A 22,422-nucleotide genomic window follows, 5' to 3' on the forward strand; every position below is an offset into this window, starting at 1 on the left:
TCTTCGAATCAGAAATGCCTTAAGACAATCCAAAGTCAGAATGCCTAGGATGATGAAACTTTTATGAAACACATGCAGAAAAATAAAAAACCCAGCTCAATACAAATATTTTTCGTGATTCTAGGGCTCGTGAGGAAGTCTTTAAGGGAAAGTGGTTTTGATCATTCTTATGTTGTGATTTCTATTAAAAACGTGTTTTCCTAACGTCTAAGGGTGAGGTGGTTGACAAGGAGCAAACAAAATAAAGCTTAGGTGGGCAAAGTATTAAGTTTTAAACTACGGGTAGGCAAAGTGCACATGGGCCAAAGCACAAGTAAGTTTACTGTAATTTCCCCTTTATTTTATATTATAGCATCTGATTTAGCCATTCAATATATTAAACATCTTTTATATCCAAGATATTTTAGTAAAAATTATAAATCAATATTTATTTTTAGTAGAAAACAAACATGGTCTTCTTACTCCAATATAAATTGATTTAGGCCAAATTTTAAAATACATTTTTCATTTGTTTTAAATAGTTTAGATATATGATTAATATGATTATTATACACACAAGAAAAAAAGAAAAAAAGAGTTTGATCCCATAGAAACCATAATATCATAGTTTGGCCCTTTTGTTTTAATCCACATTTTTTTTAGTAAACAATAATACTTATTAAAAAGACACATGAAAATAAAAATATTTTAATTTCAAACCGAGTTTATAATACATTATTTAATCAAAATACAACTACAAAAGAGTTTAACCCTTGTAGTTGTTTTAATCCACCTTTGAGTTTGGTTTAAAGTTCATATTTATTTTTCATTCTTTTTTTTTTCCCCTTTCGGGCACCCACCGGGAGAAGGGGGACATTGATTCAGAGAATTGAATTAGCTTCATAAGGAACTTTTAGCTGGACTTCACAGCCTTGTCACCAAAAACTGAAAAAAAGAAAAAAAAAGAAAAAGAAAAGAAAAAAAAAGAGACTCCAAAATACAATTGTATCAAAATCTAACACCATTATTGCTTTTTCTTTACTGATACTGAACTTGAAAGCTACAAATAAGTACTAGACTTAAACAGCCTCAATGAAGTTTAAACCATGACAAAGAATCAATAAAAAAATTGACGCACTGCAAGTTTCAACATCTCCATCCCAGCAAGATTTCTGAGTAAAAGCTACATTTTTATCTTAAACCTAGTGGCAAATATTGAACATCCTTTAGTGTTTGTTGTAGGAGAGCTACAATCACATTTTTCTTTCTTGACTTCAACCCAACGCAAATTTAGAACATAACTGCATCTTCCCTTTCAGAAGAAGATACGGAAAAAAGAAAAAAAGAAAAAAAGAAAAGATGGTAATAAAAGAAAAACAAAGAAATTTTGGAGGTTGGGAGGAGGAAGTAAAAAGAAACACTGCCCACCCGGGAACAAAATCAGGTTGCTTCCTCATGGATTCTGGCAGCCACTTCTGAACTTCGATGTTTAAAGCACATGCTACAGATTTTACGGGGCACTTGAATTTGTGAGAATTTGATGTAGCCTCCAATGGACGGGTCGTGGGAAAGGCAAGGTGCCACTCCAACAGCAACCAAAAACCAGTTAATCAAGCAAATTACATTTCTTCTTGGACCATCTTTATGCATAGTACATGTACAAGCTGTTGGCAGCAGCACAGGCAATTGATTTTTCACTTGGGTGCCATGCTAGGTGCAGCAACTTAGTTGTAAAATCAAATGAATTTCCATTTGCATCAACCCCAGGGCTTTCTGCTCCTGTAATGGATATCCAATCATGGAAAATGACAAATTTAAGTAAAATAACATTTAACTCAATGTTAAGAGGACAGGAAAAACTGCTCAGAAATAAATAGCCATAAACCAAGAAGGATGAGAAATAAACAAAGGATTGATGACCTCGTCTGACAACTCTTGTTAAACTACTGCTCAAGGATCTGGAAGGCCTTGAAGGGGCCTGAACTTGTCGCCTAAAAGGGCACATCAAATTTTTTATTATTAGACACATGAATGATTGCTAAAGCCATGCTTGTCAATATTTTCCGCTAAAAATTACCTCATAGGATTTTTGCTGGCTTCCAAAGTTGTTGCCTCAGTACTTCCAGGGGAGGAACCAAACACACGGAATAAATTGCTGGGAAAATCAACATAAACATGAGATGCACTCCAGAGATTCTGAATAATAATGAGACTACAAACAGAGATGTGTGCATAAAAACACAGACCTGTAAGAACCTGTTGCTACTCGTAATCCATCACCGCTCAAACAACACTCAAATTTATCAAAGATTGAATCATTTTCATATAAATCACACAGCTGGATACATTCAATAATAGTGTGATCAGCATAGACCTAACATAGCAACACAAATCTTAGATTAAGCATTGACAAAGTAGGAACCTCACCTTTGGTCTTAAATATTCATGAACCTGGAAGGTCGAAACTGGACCTGAATCCATATTAATGTCCCATAACTATACAAACAATTAATGCAGGCTCAAGTTAGAGACCAGGAAGAAATACAAGCATAAAACAAAAACATCAAATATTATAACGTTTTTAAAAATAAAAATAAAAAATCAGTAAGGTACACAAGCAACTGCTGGGTCTAGAACCCATGACCTTACCCTCCACCATGCTCTTACAAGGGAAGGAGCAAAGATATTCCATTTGATCTAGAGCTCATGCCAAAATCATATTCTAGAGCTCAATTGAAGGCAATAATTCATCAAAACATAAAATAGAAACCAAAAAGAAAAAAGAAAAAAGAGCAACAGGACATAAACGTCACAAAAATCAACATTCAAAAAATATCATTAAAAAAAAAAGGTGCAGAGATCAAAATACAGATGAGTAGATACCAATCAAAAGTAGCTATTTTAAATTTTGAATTGTCATTGCTATCGTATATAACAAAAGAAAGTCTTTTTTTTTTTTTTTTTTGATATATAACATAAGAATATTATTAATAATAGAAAGATTGCCAAGCCGAGTACATTGGGGATGTACTATGGGGGCACAAATCAGAAAACAAAAGAACAACAGTTAGGAAAAATAGAAAAGGAAGAACAAGAAAAATGAAAAAAGACCACACTCCATTCAAAGAGAGTGTGTAAGAAAAAAGACTTAAATCTCCAGCAAAGAACGTTCACAACCCTCAAAACTTCTAGCATTCCTTTCACGCCAAATTCACCAAATCAAGCAATGAGGCACTAATTTCCAAACATCAATGTGACGATGTCGCACAAATTTTCCTTGCCAAGCCTCAAACAACTCAAGAACAGTATAAGGCATAACCCATTGAATACCAAACAAGCAAAAGACCAAAGACCACAACTCCCAAGCTATGGAGCAATGAAGTAGAAGATGATCCACCGACTCTCCACACCTCTTACACATATAGCACCAATCAAACACTATCACTCGTCTTTTATGAAGGTTGTCTGTTGTTAAGATCTTACCTAAGGAAGCAGACCAAGAAAAGAAAGCCACCCTTGGAGGAACCTTCGATTGTCATATCATTCTCCATGGAAAGGAAACAAGAGTAGGAGGGTAGAAAGAGCTATAATAACCTCTAACCTCAAAACCTCTATTCCTTATAGGCTTCCAACAAACCTTATCTGGGCCAAACCCCTGCATTGTCAAAGAATAGACCAACCCCATAAACCAGTCAAAGGCTTCTTCTTCCCAATCTTGTGGTGGACGACGAAATTGCACGTTCCAATGAAACCTCCCAACAAACCAACCCATAACTTCAGCCACCGAGGAATCCTTTGACCTACTAAGACAATAAAGCTCCAGAAAGGCTTCTTGGAGAGTAAAATCCCCACTCCACACATGCTTTCAAAATTTCACTCTAGTACCATCCCCCACATCATAAACAAGGAGTTTAGAGAAGTTCAACCAGCCACTTCTAATGTATCTCCACAGGCTGACCCCATAAGGACTTGTCACCTTTTTCATACACCAACCACCCCAAAAGAAAGTCATGACTTAAGCCAATAAATTGAAGATATTTTTTTTTTCTTTATTTTTTTTAGGGGAATGTATAGATAAGAACTACCACCCTTGACACAAGTTATCCCCGAGTGGAGCTCTTTTTATTTTTGTTTTGAGGGAGATAGGGGACAACAAACCTAAGAATGAGAAGGAATAAAGAAAATTCAGTCATCTCTCTCTCTCTCTCTCTCTCTCTCTCTCTCTTTGATACCCTAATATATCGTGTACACTATGACATAGCTGTCTAAGTAACTTTTATCACTCATTAATACTTTTTTATCACTCATTATTACGTTCCTCCCCTTATCAACCACATCACTTTTATGTTTTCTCCCTGTTTTCAGAAAGGAAAGAATCGCTATTGGGCTAAATCTCAGCGAAACACTAAAATTACCAGGGAGAGAGCTTGCTGTAAAGGATGGTCACTACAAATTGAAACCATTAACATCAACTCATCTTAAATATTCTCCATAGAATGACAAAACTTGTTACGGTTCAGTGACAGTTGCAACCCCTCGAAATAGGAGACAATGTGATTTGATTATCAAATCAATGTTAAAACCTAGAAATCAATTTGAGATATGAAGCCACAAGTAATGAACTAAGATCAGTTATTGAATCTACGGAATTATACTATGCTAGGCATTTACCTTGGTTTACTCATGAACTCATTTAAAACTTCTCCTTGAGAATACATCTATGTGAATGGGTCTTAACATTTCTTTTTTTTTTTTGTAAGTAAGAATGATATATATACAGAAAGGCTACTCGATGCATAAAAAGCACAAAGCACACCAAGAAATACAGAAAAGAACAAAAAAGCTAAAAGAAACCAAACAGCAAATTAATTACAAAAGAGAAGAGGGCTAAGAAAAGAAGGGAGAGAATCACTAAACGTGAGTCCTCAAGCCCTCGACCAATCGAAGAGAGTTCCACTAAAAGAAGCAAGCATCTAACCTCCAGAATTATCCAAGTCCTCAAAGGTTTGCCGATTACGCTCCTTCCAAAGGCACCAAAATAAACACAATGGGACTAAATTCCAGAGGTTAGATGAATGCTTCCTTAACCAACTCCACCAGCCAAATAGCAAGTCTGGAATCGCTCTAGGTATGACCCATGAAATGCTAAAAGTAAAAACAAAACTCCACAACCAATGAGCCACCTCGCAATGAAGAAGTAAGTGATCCACCGTCTCCCCACACCAACAATACATAATACACCAATCCACAAAATCAAAACTCCTCAATCTCAAGTTATCACCCGTGAGGATTTTATTCCAAACTACAGACCAAACAAAAAAGGAAACACGCTAAGGAGCCTTAACACTCCAAATACCTTTCCAAGGAAAGACAACAAAGTGGGTACCTCGCAACTTGTTATAAAAAGAACGGATATCAAAATACCCATTAGGCTTCAACTTCCACCTCATCCGATCTCTAACATCCATGGAGGGATTAATTGCTCCCAAAATACGAATAAAGTTCACCCCTTCATACATCTCCCAATCATTAAAGTCCCGGTTGAAACGAACATTCCAACTTCTTCTCTCCCCCACCCCTAGCCTTGTCGTCAGTAGCAATAACATATAGCCTCGGGAAAGCCAGCTGAAAAGGTTGATCCCCATACCGCCCATCCTACCAAAATCTCACTCTATTCCCCATTCCAACAACAGACTTGAGTATTTTTTTCTAAAATCTTCCCAACCCATGCGAATGCCTCTCCATAAACCACACCCATGAGCTCCCCTATCCAACTTAGAAGTCCATCCCCCCCCCGCTCTTCTCCAAACTTTGAAGCTACCACCCTCGTCCAAAGCCGAGTCTCCTCATTCCCAAACTAGATATCGCCATATATCTAATTGGTCAAATTTCTGTTATGACATTGAAGCCTAAAAAGAGACAAATTTTCTGCTGACTACAGTGTTATATTATTATCTTGTTTCGTGTTTATCAAAAATTATCTAGTTTCTTATTGGCCTTCCTCCTGTCCTCTTCCTTAAAAGTGTACCTTTGGTCTCCATCATACATGGAAATCATTTTTTAGAGAAATTATCCCCCAGTTTTGTCTGCAGTTGGGGCTAGCACTTAACATATATTTTTCTTGCTGCCTTGAACTCTCTGAACATGTTTCTAAACTACCTAAGTTGTTGAACAATTTAGTATGGCTGGCCTAATTATTCATCAACATATATTTTTGAACATATCAAATATGGTAGACCTATTTCATCTCCTTTTTTGTTAAATTGAACATATCAAATATGGTAGCCCTATTTCATCTCCTTTTTTTGTTAAATCACGTTATCCTATTCATTTACCCTATTCTTTTAGGTGGAACCTATTATCACACAGAACAGAGTGGATGCAGAAAGAAGAGTTACAGAACCTGGATACTATTTTATGTGTGTATGTTAAGATTGTAGTAGGACCTACTGAAAGTAAACCAGGTTGCTCTTTGTCGTCCTTTTGAAACCATGACCTCCACCCTCTGATAATATTATGGCCGCCCACACATGAGAGGAAGTGTTCGAATTACGGTAAAATGAGTAAATTCATTTTTTTCTGCTAGCTTAAGCTTTTAGGAGAATTGGTCATTTATCATGATATCAAACCAGAAGATCCTGGGACGCCTCCACTCAACCTCTCATTTAAAATGTTAAAATCCCACATGTTAGGCCCAACTTATGAAGGGGAAGTTTAGATTCACATGTGAGGAGGACTGTTAGAATTATGGTTAAATGATTAAATTCACTATTTTCTAGAAGCTTAAATTTTTGTGAGAATTGGTAATTGGAATGAAGAGGATCCTTAAATGATATTTCATCTATTCTCTTATTTTGGAGTCTAGAGAAAAGAATGGAATGGCTATAGGAAAGTATATTCCATTCCATTCTCCCCCCCCCCCCCCCCCCCCCCAAAAGAGTTCCTTACAAAAGTTAGAGAAACGCGTATTCCTTTAATAAAAAGGAGGTAAAATTCAATTTTAACCATATCTAAAGAAAAGACAAATAAAAGGTTAGGTATACTAATAAAATTATATTTCCATCCTATTCTTTTATAAACTCCCAAACATAGTGTTAGGTTAATGCAACCCATGTTTCTCCCTTTCTCTCGACAACCCCACCCCCACCCCCACCCCCACCCCCCTCTTAACTGAGTGCAACATATTCCTACATACACTCCTTCCACGTACAATCTTGCTCATTTCTGCTATATTAATACTAAAGTGGAGAATCCTTGGACTAACATTTCAATGGAACAAGGAATCCTATTTATATGTATGTCATGCAAAGCATCAGGTTTCTCTTCTGGAATGGTTCTCTTCAGAAAGAATTTACAGGAAAATGTCATCTTCAAAATTTTATGCTTTCTCCATACTGCAGATCAAATTTATTGCAGTCATACCCTTTCAGCACTTCATGGATATACAGATACATGATTCTTTCATAAATCAAATGTAGCCAAATAAAACTTGTCATGGAGTGGTTAAAAAGAGCCAATTTCTGTGCATGTAACTTGATAAGATCATGAAATTCAATACCAAGCACAAAACAAAAATCACAAGCAAGTACAGAAATCAAACCTTAAGAGTCATGTAATCACGACTAAGTATATATCTTCCATCCTTTCCAAATTTAATATCTGAGATTGAAGCAATTATCTCGGTGAAAAATGATCTAGTACCAGCTGGCTCTGGTTCCTCAAACCTGTATCAAAGGACATTACTGGTTAGTCCATGAAGGGTATTAGAGTATTTTTAATCTATATGCTGAGCCCTAGAAGTACTTTTTCTCTATCCTTCTTTTTATTATTATCTATAATTACACACGCATCAGTGGATCTTGAACCCATGACCTCACCCTCCACCTTACTCTTCCAAGGGGAGGAGATGCCATCTGAGCTAGAGTTCATAGGCTTCTCTATCTCTTTCCCCCCGTCTAACATTTTGCAAGCAAATCAGACCACATTTCCTTTTTAAGGCAGCTGCAGAATGACCAAATTAGAGCAAAAACAAGTTAACACTTACAATTTGGCATGAGAATCACATAAAGCTGATTGCCGCAAATCAATGAGGCGGATTGAACCTTTGGAGCTGCTATATCCTAACATATTGCAATGGCTAGGGTGGAATTCTGCTGAAGTTATCACCTCTGCAAGAATAAATAGAATACATATTCAAGGAGTATCATAGAACAAAATCTTACTACTTAAATCAGAGAAAAAAACAATCAAAAGTGAAAACTATTAGTAGTTTTTCATGTTCTGCTTTTAAAATTCCGAAGGACAGCTCAAACTTATGAAAAAACAGACTGGCAGTGTAGTGAAAATGAACAACTCACAGGATTACAAGAGATGTCATACAATGAAAGACATTCCAAAATGTCTTCTCTTTTCTGCCACTAACCAAACTAAGCCAGGTGCATTTTCAAATGACCAAATTGAGTCTTCTGACCAGCCACAGGCACATGCATGCACCACACATGCAAGTCTGTGACGCTCACATCATGAAATCAATTCTAGTGTGGGAACATGCATCAGAAAGCATACATTAAAAGAAAGTGGGGCGTTTGATGTTTGGTACTACTACATTGTTTTGCAAGCTCTAAGGGAGATATATTTTCCACAGAGAGGTATTTGACGTGTCAAAGCTCCAACGCGGGACACTTTCTTCATGTGGACAGCAGCTTAAAGGAAGATTTTTTACTAATGATATTCTTAAGAAGAAAGGAATCATACTAGTAGATCAGTGTTGTATGTATAGGTGTGATGGGGAGATGGTGGATCACGTGTTACTTCATTGTGAAATTGCTTATGCTTTGTGCAGCTATGTCTTTTGTGTGTTTGGGGTTCAGTGGGTGATATTGAGTAGTGATTGATTCTACTCAATGTCATTGGTACTTTGGATGGTAAAAGGCTGTACGAGTAGGCCTGTAGAAAAATATCAGAAAGTTCTGTATGAGTAAGCCTCTTAAAATCTCTTCTCTTTGGTACTTAGTTTCAATGGGCTTGTATTTGGGGTTTTGTGCATTGTATTTCAATTTCTGAATTCTTACAATCTGTTAGCTTTAGTTCTTGAACTTATTGTATTTGTTTCTTGTTCAAAGTGTTCACCATCGTGAACACAATGTTCAGTTTTTTCAATAGAAGTAATATTACCTATCAAAATAAAAATTCCATCATACACTCATTTTGAGGTGGGGGCTGGTTCCCAAGTGTTGTTTTGGAAGTACCATTGGGATAGGAATGGAACTATCCAGGATAGATACCTGAGCAGTTCAGCTTTGCTAGAGATAATGAGCCTTTGGTTTCAGACTATTTTGATTGGGTCAACAGCCAGGTGCATTGGAAACCTATCTTCATCCGAGAGTGGAGAGGCACAGACAGGGAGTAGATTCTATGGCCCATTTTTTGGATGATCTGTATGCCGTGAAGATAACCCCTACAGGTCCTGATAGATTGGTTTGGCTTCCATCACCTAAGACCACATTCCAGGTTAAATCTTATAATAGAGTGCTTCAGTAAGGACTGTAAATCCTATCCAATTTCTTTGGAAATGCAAATGGAAAACATTAACCCCGCCAAGAGTTGCATTCTTTGTTTGGGTGGCGACACTTGCACAGATTTGGACAACGGATAATCTCCGAAAGAGGGTTGTTATCATATCAGACTGGGGCTGCTGCAAATCTGATGGTGAATCAGTGAGTCATCTCCTGCTCCATTTTCCTATTGCTTGTGACCTGTAGGCTTTCATCCTAGTTGAGATCACTTGGGTCATGCCAACTTCTGTTATGACTATGTTGGAGTCTTGGAAAGGAGCCTTGGGTTCCCATAGATTCAAAGAAATGTGGGTTGCCACTCCTGCTTATCTTATGTGGTGCTTGTGGAAGGAGAAGAATCGGCGTACATATGAGGGAAAAGCGTTAAGTTTGCCTAATCTTAAGTTCTGGTTTCTGAAGACCCTTTATGAATGGGGTTCAAAATCCTATACTTTCTCAGCATATTCTATGATGGAGTTTTTGGGTTCTTATTCACCAATAATTTCTAGGCTTCTAGCTTTCTCTCCTTTTCTTTTCCTATTCCTCCTAGTTGTTATTCTTTGTTTTTACTGCATACTTGCTGTATACCTGTTTTTAATGAATTGACATTACTTAATTTCTAGGCTTCTAGCTTTCTCACCTTTTCTTTTCCTATTTCTCCTAGTTGTGTTTCTTTGTTTTTACAGCATACTTCCTGTATATCTGTTTTTAAAGAAGTGATATATATGTCCCCCTTATGTAAGGTGCAGGTATTATATAGGGAGCAGAATTATCTTACTTTTAAAGAAGTGGAAGTTTCAGATTTGCAACTGAAGACCTTTTTCCTTTTTTTTCTTTATTAGTACAACTGAAGACCTTTTCCCTTATATTACTATGTGAATGGCCGACTGTTTAGGGTTTCAGTGATTGTAGTTCCATTGAAGAGTTCATAGATAAATTTTTTATTTATTTATTTATATATTTATAATATAGGTGGAATCTCTTTCATGTGCTTTTAATTCTTTGGATGTAATTCCTAAGGCTATCTGGCGTACATCTTTTGTACGTCAGGTTTATATATATATATATATATATATATATATATATATATATATATATATATATATATATATAAGACATGGCATGAGGTAGTTTTTTATTAAATAAATTTGATAATAAAAAATTGTCATCCCAAAAGAAGAAAAAGCTTATATGATCTGCTAAAACAGTTTGCAACTCAAGAATGTAACTAGCACTAAAATTCTTGATAAAGCCATGGATAGTAGAATTAAAAAGCTTACCAGTCAGATCCTCCATGTTTGCAGGTTTCACATCCACAATATTAAAACTCTGATTGCTAATTTCCAAGTTCCAAAGATTTATTCGAAGATCATCCGCAGATATAAAAGTTTCACCATCACTGGAAGTGAGAGAACAAAATGATCACTGAAAGCTTCATGAAACCATTCCAAAGATGAAAGGCGAACAATAAACCATAATTGTGGGCATGATAGTTATAGCTCAATGCTTATAAGTAGATGATATGTAAAGAAAAATGTAAAGTTACAGTTCAATAACAAGCTGAAAACATGAATCATGAATCCCAGACATACAGTGGCTAAATTTTGTTTTTGATAATTTAATAGTTACATTGGAGGGGGGGAGAGGGGCGATTTGAACCCTAGACGTCTCCATTGGAAACGCTAGGAAGTGTTAATTGAGCTACAAGGCTATTGGTCATTCAGTGGATATAAAATAAATAAAGGATTCAGCAGAAATCAAAATGGAAGCTAAAGATGGCTCTGAGCATGCAGGATTAAAAGAATGAAACAGTCGTGAGCAATTTATTAGTGAATTCCGATGACCGGGATGTCTCACACGTTCAGTGATTCTGCAGCTAGCACAACTATCAGAGCCAAACAAATGCTATCAAGATACAAAATAAATCTTGAGTAATAAAGGGACCAAATAGTAACAAATTTATATAAAGAAGAGTCATACAAGTTTAGCAACTAAATCTTAGTGGCACCAATGGCTCAAAATTTTGAGGCATTCTCAGTGATTTGTCTGTTTGAAATTTTATGGATTATGCCTAGAATAGGGGCTGAACTATTGGCATACTGGCAAGGAAACTTTGGCAAACATTTTAGTAATAATATTTGATATGCAATTCCTTTGTTCATTATGTGGAGTATTTTGAGGGAGAGAAATGATTGAAACTTTGAGGGATCTAAGTCTCCCATTGCAGAACTGAAGCTTTGATTTTTACAGTCCTTGTATGATTGGACGGCTACTACTTCTTGTTTTCCTTTCTCTAATTTGTTGACATTGATCGTTGGTGTTGATTACCACTAAAGTTTTTGAGGTCAGATTTCCTTTAGGTGTTTTTCTTATATACTTCTTGTGTAATAGGGTTGTGACCTTTTTAAGGTTTCCAATATATTATTTACTTCCACACAACCCCCCCCCCCCCCCAAAAAAAAAAAATCTCTCATCCATCCCTCATCCATAAATATCATCAAACAAAATGCTAAATATAGATAACCAAATTTCATTGCTAGGTTATTGTAGAAGGTGGAAAAAGTGTCAACATTTAATCCCCTATTTACCTTTCTCTAAAAAGATTAACTAGATAACATCAAGGATGTGCATGTGCGGCTGAAGTGACAAATATGTTCACCATCCATAGCAATTGTGAGAAGCAAGAGGAAAACAAAAGGCAGCAGTTTCCTCTAAGTACCTCAAACGGTTCTTGATGAAAAATCCATGCTTCAATCAAAATATGAAATTCAATGTGCTTTTTCAATTGTGTGGCGTGGGTGTGGAGGGGGGATGCTGGAACTCAATACTAGTTGATCCAGGTCTGTTTTAGCTTAAAATCCCAGTTGCCAGCTTATGTATAACCTTTTAAAACCTCATTTTTTCTAGCCACAACCATACGATTCTACGTACCTTATTTTTTTATACAAAATAATAAGCTAATGAAAATAAGCTCATCTAAACATAGGGTTAAACCTAAAGGCCTTCATCATTGATCTTATTGAAATAATATCTCAGGCAAACATTTAAAAGTTTAACCCTTATCTTATTGATGTTTCAAAAAAATGGAAGTCGAAAAAATTGATGTTCCATTCTTAAGATATAAGAAATCAGTAAAGCACGGATACATAGATAGTCAGACACAATGCCTTATTGCTTCTTAAGGTCCTAAGAACCCTAGTATAAACTAATAATACTACAAGTAAAAAATAATTAACTAATAACACAAGTAGTTTAGCAAAAGAAATGGAGGCACCTGTTATTTGAAATGGAATTGATATGATAATCATGAGCATGTGCATATACCCTTCGACATCTAGCTACAAGGCTGGTTTCATGGCTAGCTACCTGCAAATTTCATAACTTTAAGTGTTAGTGCTCATAAGAGGATAAACTTTCTCTTTCTAAACACGCCCTCCCCACCCCCCTCCCCCCCAAAAAAAAGAGATAGACATGGGCGCACATTTAGGCATGGCAACAACAAGCCTTTAAGACTATGCTCCAGTTCTAAGAACCCTTTTATCCAATTAAAATGGGAAAAATATATTTTACACTTTCCACAGTGCAAATATATTCACATATAGACATGGCCACACACTCATATATTTGGATAATTCAAATAGAAAAGGCTAAAAATAAGTATTTAAATAAACAAATTAATACAAATTTGACCAATAAAACCAAACTTTATCCAAAGAGCTGTACTCATAATACAAAAGCCCCATATCCAAGTAGACGTGACAAGCACTTGCATGTAAATAAGGTTCACACTAAAGCCCAAATCTAAGACCCAGACAAAATCATTGCTCAATGAAGAAGGAGAAGCTTCAAGGCAAGCCTTGCTGCAGCTAGGGTTTTTCTTGCTCTTTCATTCATCTTTCTTGGTGCTCAGAGCTGGTTTAAGTTAGAACCTAGTGAGTAGTGGCATCAATTGATGATGATTTTTTATTTATTTTTATAAACAAATAAAATTCATAATAAAGTAATTCATGCCCATTTTAAGAAGGTATGCATCATAAAAAACCAAACAATAAAATTTATACAGACCAAAAAAATCAATATACTGGATCATGTACAACTACCATGGGTAAACGTAGTGAAGGAATGCCCCCAGGTGGGAATGAGAGCTCATTGCTCAGAGAACTGTATGATCTGTCTGGGCATCCTCCATTTGCAAGGTAAGGTCTAGGGCTAAGTGAATTACTCGAACTAGCAACACTGCAATTTCCAACAGCTTTTGAAGAGTCCAAATTCATGTCAGATATTTTCTTGATCTTCTTTTCTTGGACCTGCAACAGCAAAGAAATCCACAGTTTTCACATGAAGCCATCAATGATCAAAGTAAGAGAAAAATAAATAAAAAATGGAAACCATTACATCTGTTTTGTCACCTTCTGAACCATCATACATCCATACACCAAAAATTTATATACATGGAAGCGAAGAACTCATAGAAAGCATTTACATGCACCAGTGTCACAATTCAATAAGATTGTTTGTACAGTATGCCTTGTTTTATATACATAGTTCTTATTTCCCAGAAAAAACAACTCACCCACACACTCAGAATTCATCCAGTGACCTCTGCCCTCCACCTTTTGCCAATGGAGGAAGGAGATGCCATTTTGTTGAGATCTCCTTGGCTGATTGTATATACTCATGCTTATATCATTACAACATATAGTGACCATTTCTATGCCCCATCTAAAATAACCAATCAGCCAAAGAGATTGTAACCTTCAGTAAGTGAATCTTTACAGCCCATTTAATACAGCAATTAATGCATGTAACCTTGCATTTCTTTTTTTTCTTTCTACTGAACAAAGTCCAACATGCAACCTCATTGCATGCATGCATTTCTAGAAAAGGCAAAAGCCAGAATATGAAATTTGGGGGTGGAAAAAACTTATAACAGACGTATACCAAATACTGCATCCTCTGCACACAAGATTTGGAACCAATACAACAGAGAAATACAAACAAATTTTTAACAACAAATTATAAATTCTTCCAGCTGGCAATCCTTCAATCTCCATTAATTCACTTCAATGAAAGAAAAATACTTATATTCACTTCAATTGAAGTGCAGTAATTTGTACAAAACAAATTAAAAGACAGAGACCTTGAAAAATAAAAAACGCCATAAGATGACATTCCTTTCTTACCTTCCAAAATTTAATTGTTTTGTCATTTGTGGAAAGAAGAAATAAAGCCCCGTTGGCTGTTTGACACCATCTAATTTTGTTGATTTTCTCCTCAATTTCCAAGCTCTTGAGATAGTCAAACTGACATGAAGAAATGCAGGCACAATTTTTAGTATAAAAAATTTAGATCCCAGCATGTGCAACAGCATAGAAATGATGCAGACATGAACCAGTAACTAAATGAAAAAAAAAAAAAAAAAAAATCACCTCAGGTTCATGGCTCTGAAACTCTGTTTTATAACGGAACTCAGGATGCCTACTAATTGGATAATCCAACCTCTCCAAATCCCTTCTAGAGCCACCATGCTACACATTACAGTATACAAAGAAGACATAATGTAACAACAAACCAGAAATGACGATGTAATATATCACTATTGCATGTAGTGAAACCTGTTAGGGCAGAAAGAACATACATCTTTCGTATCTGTCCTCTCAAAGAGTACCACCCGGCCCCCACGGTCACCAGTAGCAAGATGGTCACCCGTTTTGTCAAATTCGATTGCTGAAATGATATCAACTGCAGAGGGAAAAACAGACAAACTAACTAAGAAATCCCATTCTACCCACTCATACTATTGAAGATTTAAATGCCTAGACTAGAAATTGCAAAGAAAACAACTTGACATTATTGTGTTTAATGTGGTGTATTTGTAGGGAACACAACATCCGTATGTTTGGGGATGTAGAGAGTTCGAGAGATCAACTCCTTGCCTCATTTGTTGGCACTTTGTTTGATTGGTCTTGGACATGGAATCCCACATCTAGTGATTCCCTCCCATTGTTTATTGACTCTCTTCTTTCTTGTACATAGCATTTAGTTTTCTTTGTATTTATTTGGCTGGTTCATGCTTGTTTTACATAAAGTAGTCTTCTCTAATAAAAATTTTGACTTATCAAAAAAAAAAAGAAATTGCAAAGAAAACAAAAGGTAAATATGATATGCCACTGCTAGTCTGCCACCCCTTCTAGTATTGCAATATCTCTTCATTACAAGCAAAAATTTCCTACATAGAAACTGAAAAGGTCGTGTATAAATTTCAAATGAATTACCAGAAAACCAACAAGGTTTTTTTTTTTTTTTTTTTTTTGATAGGTAATCAGAAAGCTTTTATAAATGGTAGAAAAAAGAGACATACAAGAAGTTCATGATGATGAACAACAAGAAATAAAAGGAATAAGCAGAACAATAAACCGAGGGGATTTAGGAAACTAAGCTAAGGGAGGACAAAAACTCAGAGATAGAAGAACAATCAGTAAAATCCCAACAACGAGACCACTCCAAAAGACTACGATGGCATAAAAGCTTTAACTCAACCAACGTCTTCTCTTTTTCCTCAAAGGATCGACGATTTAGTTTGAAATTTAATTAACAATTGGAGTCTAAAGCTAATTTTGCCACTCTACTTCAAACATCCTAAACCTAAAACAAAAGCTCATACTTCCGGGTATTTGTTTCGTTTACAATAATGATGCGCTAGAGTTCAAAACTTTTGTGTAGTTTAATGATTTAACTATTGGATTCTTATAGACCTTCAATTCTCTATTTTAAATGATCTAAATTTATTACATCAATGAAGAAGATAGGAGCTCCACCATTACATCAATGAAATTGCCTCATCAGACCTACTGACTTGACAATCCTTGTTTCTCAATCACCAAATGCAAGACACCTCTTTCACCACGAGATTAGTTATCTCACCTACCCTCTCGCATTCTCCTTTTAAACTGCCCTCTCCCATATCCCACATCATACTTGAGATCCAAATAACAAGGCTTACAATGACTCTGCAGTTTGGTTTTCAAAAAATGCACTCAATTATAAGAAAATGGCAGAGCACCATTGCACATAACCCTGAATCTGGAAAAAAAGAGTACTTAACATACTATTTTATATTTACATGAACATTCTCAAGGCACCATTACTATCACTTTGGCTAATAAATTTTACAAAACTAAGTGATAGTCCCAGCTAGCTAGCAACTGCTGTCGAACAGCCAAATTCTGCTTTAAATTGAAGTAGCAAAATTATAACTTAATCCATGCACTAACAAACCAAAATCACAACTCCAAAACTAAAAGCATAATCAATAAGATCCCAGATTAAACACACAAATTCACGCATTTACAACTAAAAAGGAACCAATTCCAACCCCGCAACAAGTGCATGCACCAAAACCAAACCCACAAACTAACTCAACCAAGCTCACTTCCACACTCCATTTTCCCAATCCAATAAATACCCAATGCAAAACTCAATCATCACAATCACAATTCACATGCACAAACACTCAAAACCCAACTATTTTGTCACCAAATCACAAAACCCCCCCCCACAACCCAACACCCAAAACAACATTTCCTCCAATATCCACATCCCAAAATCACAAATTCTCAACGACCCATGATCCAAAATGGATCCAAACCCCCAAAACAAACCCTAATCCCAATACTTTCCACAAAATATCACTTGGATCCAAATACAGGCACAAATAGCAACAATTCCCACAAATTGATAACATTACCCCAAAAAAAAAAATTTGAAAACATTATACAATAAATATATTTATATATACCTTCCTGAACTTCTTCACCAGCGGTGCGTTCTCCAAAAACCTGAGAGAATTTCCACTCCAGAGGCTGAGGTGGGTCCACCGGAGCTGCGACGACCTCATCACCACCGTTCATTGTGCTCTCCCCCACTAAATCAAACGGTCACCAATCAAATTCAAATCCAACCCAATCCTATTATCACTGCATCGAAGATCGATCGCTCTTTTGGTTTCGCAGAGATCATAGCTTCAATCAAAACCCCATCAATGAAAAAAAAAAAAGTACAAAGAATTCACAAAATCATTTGGGTTTTCTTTCTATTCTAATTCAACCATTGAAGCATTAAGAAAATTAATAAAACCAAAAAAAAAATATAAAAATAAAAAGGCCCACTTTTTTCTCTCTCTAAATTTTTATTTCTCTCTCTACAATGAAAAATAAATAAATAAATAATATTGGTTTTTTTTTTTTTTTTTTTTTAGTTGGGAGATTAAAATGTGGGTGACTGAGCAAACCGCTCTTTGGGCTTCGGAGAGAACCAAAAAACACATATACACACCCACCACCTCGTTCTTTGTCTAGTTCTCTCTCAATAATGGGCTTGTAATTTTTTATTTTTTTAATGTTTTTTTGTTCGGAGGTTATGATAAAGTCACTTGGCAAAGTGATTGGCGTTGACATGGCAGAATGTTATTGTGTTGGACAGAGGAAAAGTAGTGAGAACTTTGGGGTTTAATTGGTTGTTGAGATTTGGGAGTTTTTAAGTGCGTGTGGGGTAAATGATTGGAAAATTTTTAGTAGCTGTTTTTTTAGGATTTTGTGGAAGGATGGATGATGCCCATACATATCTTATGGATAAGATAATTATTGTTGTTAGAGAAAAAAAAAAATATTTTTACAAAGTAGTTGAGCTGTTAAGAAGTCACCACACAAATGGGTTACTTTTATATAAAAGAGAATGCAAGAAGATTTTTGTTTTCGTTATGACATAAATGTTCTTGCATTTTCTTTTTTTCTTTTTTAGAAATTTTTTGCTCTAATTTTTTTTTTTTTTGGGGTTTAATTTTGTAATGAAGTGCAAGTTGAGAAGTCGTTTGATCCGATGGTTGTGGAAGAAGGGGGAACTAGAATACTAACATGTATATGTTGCATTGGATTGTTGATAAAAACATAAATGATGAAGCTATGTAATGTTTTAGCATATTTGTCTTGCATAGTTACATCTCACAAATATGACCACTTGCTTGATTTTGACCTTTTTGATTGGTCATTGGATAAACGTAGTATAGTTGGCTTCTATGAGGCTTTGGAGTTTTCCAAGCCAATCCTCATCATGGATTTCGACAAATTCAGTTATATTCTTTACATGTCATAAATCAAATACCCATCATTTACATAGACATTATGACCAATCCTAAAATGATTTCGATTGTTAAATTATTTCTTAGTAGATTGATTTTTTTTTTCCTTTTCTATCTTGTAACTTTCAAGATTTTGAAATAGGTTTGTTTAATTTTGATTTAATTATATATGGCCTTGAAGTTTTTTGGACTATTGCAACATGGTGACATGGCCTTGAATTGATTTTTCGCATTTATATGACATTATTGGATTCATGGTGATGGTGTAAAGAGTGAAGTCACTCTCGCACTAACTTTACTATAATGTCAATAAATGGAGGTCAGAAAAAGCACTACTTGTCATAGGCTCTCAAAACCTTCTCTAATTTATAGGTTTGGCACAAATCATAATTCAATTAGTTGGACATCAAGAGAGGGAGGCACTAGATGCACACCAAACAAATAGAAAATATAAAACTAGCAGGACAATGAGGTTGAAGAAACTTTTTTTTTTTTTTTTTTTTGAGAGAGAGAGAGAGCAATGAAATTGCCTTCATAATTTTTTTAAAATTTATCTATTAAAAATTTATTGCATTTATGGTTTACTTACTGATAGGTAGCCGTATATGCAGGATTTAATTATAGATATTTTGAATAATGATAAGAAACTTTACCATTAAACAACAAAGAATGATTTGTTTAAATATTTAATAAAAAAATGTGCACATAAAGGCTAATTTATCTTCTAATTGGGCTAATCATAAATGCATTTCATTATTGCACGAAAGAATCTACCCAATCTAAGTTCCCAATGTCTGGGACAAGGCCCAAATCCTAGTGCAAACCTAATCAACCCAATTCTTGAAATCACAATCCAATTAGAGTAATTGATCTTTTACACCCCCTTTTTTTTTTTTTTGTTGAATGAAAAAGAAGATCTTTAGTGTGAACTTATCGATCCCAAGTCACATTATGGCAATGAATAATACCACGTAAACTACCAGAGCCTTGATGAGATTATAATTGTGGGCTTCGTTCTTTCACATTTGTTGATGTACAAGTGTACACATTACACCCATAATTTCATACATATGATATTCACATTTTTTTATTGACATCCACTTTTAAAATATAAAAAGTGTGATGTGTACGACTAATGTATGATAAGGAGTGTGTGAGAATTAATATCTATTTTAAATAGACTGACCTGAGAACCACTCTCTTTTCAGTTTTATAAACGATCCAATTTTTTAAAACATATCGTTATGTAATTTTTACCTATATCGAATTGACTTTAATATATATATATACTCTCCAAACTTATTTATTAATGTACGATGACTCCCCACCAATTAACATCAACATGTAAAATAATTTCAAATTAAGATCAAGTAATGCAATAGTTATTAAGAGCAGAGATTGAAATTAAAAAAAAAAAAAAAAAAAAAAACAACAACAACAACTTTCAATTTCAATTCTTGAATAATATAAAAAAAAGTAAATAAAATAAAATAAAAGAATTGAAGTAAAAATAGTGAAAAGGCTTGTGAGAGGTGGAAGGGATACAAAGTCAAAGTGCAATAACCGGATCCTAATCCAAAAATTACCCCGGATCCTAATCCAAAAATGTCAACATTTCTATCCAAAAAGTCAACCTCGTATTAATGTTATAAAAATTTTATAAAAAAATCCCACTTTATCACCTTGAATTTTAACATTCTTGGGAAGGTCTGGGTTCAGTGCTTTCAATGCACTGAATCTAGTCAGATAATGACACGTATCCAAAAATAGACATGTGTCACAATTTTAATGGGTTCAATATCACTGGACGCTAGACCTAATCCGGATCCAACATTTTTTTTTTCGTGTTGTAGGCCCCAAAAATAAAAATTACAAGAGAAAGTACATGACATCCAACTTTGAAGATGTAATGTCATATCATCCACAAGATATTAAAAATATATACCATTTATATTAAATTATTTTAATGTTATTTTTTTCTTATTTTTATTCTAAAAGTCTAAAAAATATTAGATTTTTTTTTCCAATGTAAGCTAGATTTAAACATTAATCTTTTATTTGAAAAAAAAAATCAGATAAGCTATTAAAATCCATAAGTTAATATTAATATATAATTTCTAATTAATTAGAGCATCATATGGACACATTTTTTTATATACAAAATAGAAATTCTACTCTAATCTAATCTAAGTGAATATATGTGTGAAACTTTGTTCTGGAGACTTGAACCTCGCCCTAGCCTCCACTCCTCAAACACTTATATTTATAGAGTGATCGTTGCACTAATATGGACACATTTTAGTTTAACATAATAATTTAAGAATTCCAACTAAAATTAGTGATGATAAAGTGTGGTTGTTTATATATATATATATAACTTTAGATTGTCTTTGTTGGGCTTTGCTTAGTCCAAGCCCAATAGTAATAATGGACGAAATTACAAGGCAATGGGCCTCTAAGTTTGATGGGCACCACAACACATGTTGGACTTCAAGCCCAATATAGATCACATATCCCAACACACAGTAATGAACCACAAAAACTAACAGAGTAAAAAAAAATCTCAACTACGCGTTCTTTGACTTTTCAAGTTCGATAGATTGACAAAACACCAATGGGCGAGACTAGAGAACACTCGTCTTAGGTTCGTTTGGATAGAATTTATTTTTAAAAATTAAAAACGTCTTAGGTCCGTTTGGATAGAATTTATTTTTAAAAATTGAAAACTGAAAACACTGTAGTAAAATAATTTTTAAATGTGTGAATAGTATCGTGAGACCAATTTTTAATAAAAAAAATCTAAAAAGTGAAGTTTGTGGGTCCCATGAATAGTACACGGGACCCACAGATGTGCTGAAAAGTCAAAATATGCGGCTACTGTTCATGAACAGTAGCATTTGTCCCCTCAGTCTGAAACGTGGTAGAAAAAAGAAGAAGCTGAAACGTGAAATGTAGACGCAATAATCCCTATCCAAACTCAGCCTTAATATATAGGGCATTCCAACAAAGGGGCTTAAGTCAAATTTTTTCTCTTTTCTATCCGATTTAAAGAGTAAAGTTTTAGCGTAACCCACTCAACTTCTAGAGGTAGCAACCACTTGAAATTCATGTCAAAAACCTTGTAATTTGATGGGTTCAACAGATTAGCACATTTAATATTTTTAATAGAGATATTCAGATTCAAATCTTCTTCCTCTTGTTGTAACAATCAAATTATTTAAAAAAGAAAAAAAAATCATGGTTATTAGAATATTCTAAAGTTGTTGATATTAGCAATATTTATAAATGAAAACAAATATTTTGTATCACTTTATAAATTTGCATGATTGAAACTTGAATTTTAAAGTAATCTTTTGAATATTTATAATATTAATTGCTTTTTAAGGGGGCACATATCTCTAATTTTTAATGTCTATTTTGTTTGTATATTTTAGACTAAAATTAAAGATTTGGACCATTTAGAACCGAATGGACTGAATGGATTAAAGTGGATTGAATGGATCTAATGGACTTAAGTGGACCTAAGCAGATTGAAATAGATCAAATTGACTACAGTGAACCAAACTGGACCTTATGGACCGACTTGTACTAAAATGGACTAAAATAAAACGAATGGACCAAAATAAATTGAATGGATTGAAGTGTATCGAATGGACCAAAGTGGAACAAAATTGATGATCAAAGTGGACAAAATGGACCAAATTGATTGAAGTAGATCATAGACCGAAATGTTATGTTAATTTGACTCATAAA

The 22,422-nt window shown here is 34.7% G+C and overlaps 1 protein-coding gene across 2 annotated transcripts; it reads right to left on the reverse strand.

The window, feature by feature from the left end:
* Nucleotides 1–1,072: 1,072 nt before the first annotated feature.
* LOC142636309 (serine/threonine protein phosphatase 2A 55 kDa regulatory subunit B beta isoform-like) lies at nucleotides 1,073–17,904 on the reverse strand. Of its 2 annotated transcripts, none has more exons than XM_075810487.1 (14): nucleotides 17,332–17,904; nucleotides 15,172–15,275; nucleotides 14,963–15,061; nucleotides 14,717–14,836; nucleotides 13,631–13,840; nucleotides 12,808–12,899; nucleotides 10,814–10,932; nucleotides 8,024–8,147; nucleotides 7,580–7,703; nucleotides 2,407–2,475; nucleotides 2,226–2,317; nucleotides 2,057–2,134; nucleotides 1,900–1,970; nucleotides 1,073–1,758 (listed from the first exon to the last, which is right to left on the reverse strand). In XM_075810487.1, exons 1-14 carry the CDS (start codon nucleotides 17,441–17,443, stop codon nucleotides 1,622–1,624), a joined length of 1,551 nt encoding a protein of 516 aa, XP_075666602.1. In that variant the 5' UTR covers nucleotides 17,444–17,904; the 3' UTR covers nucleotides 1,073–1,621. The 2 variants fall into 2 exon arrangements, with proteins under 2 accessions (XP_075666602.1, XP_075666603.1); XM_075810488.1 differs by having other exon boundaries at nucleotides 13,634–13,840; nucleotides 17,332–17,765.
* Between the last annotated feature and the right edge of the window lie 4,518 nt (nucleotides 17,905–22,422).

The sequence above is a fragment of the Castanea sativa genome, chromosome 5 (genome assembly GCF_040712315.1).
Source record: "Castanea sativa cultivar Marrone di Chiusa Pesio chromosome 5, ASM4071231v1".
NCBI lineage: Eukaryota > Viridiplantae > Streptophyta > Magnoliopsida > Fagales > Fagaceae > Castanea > Castanea sativa.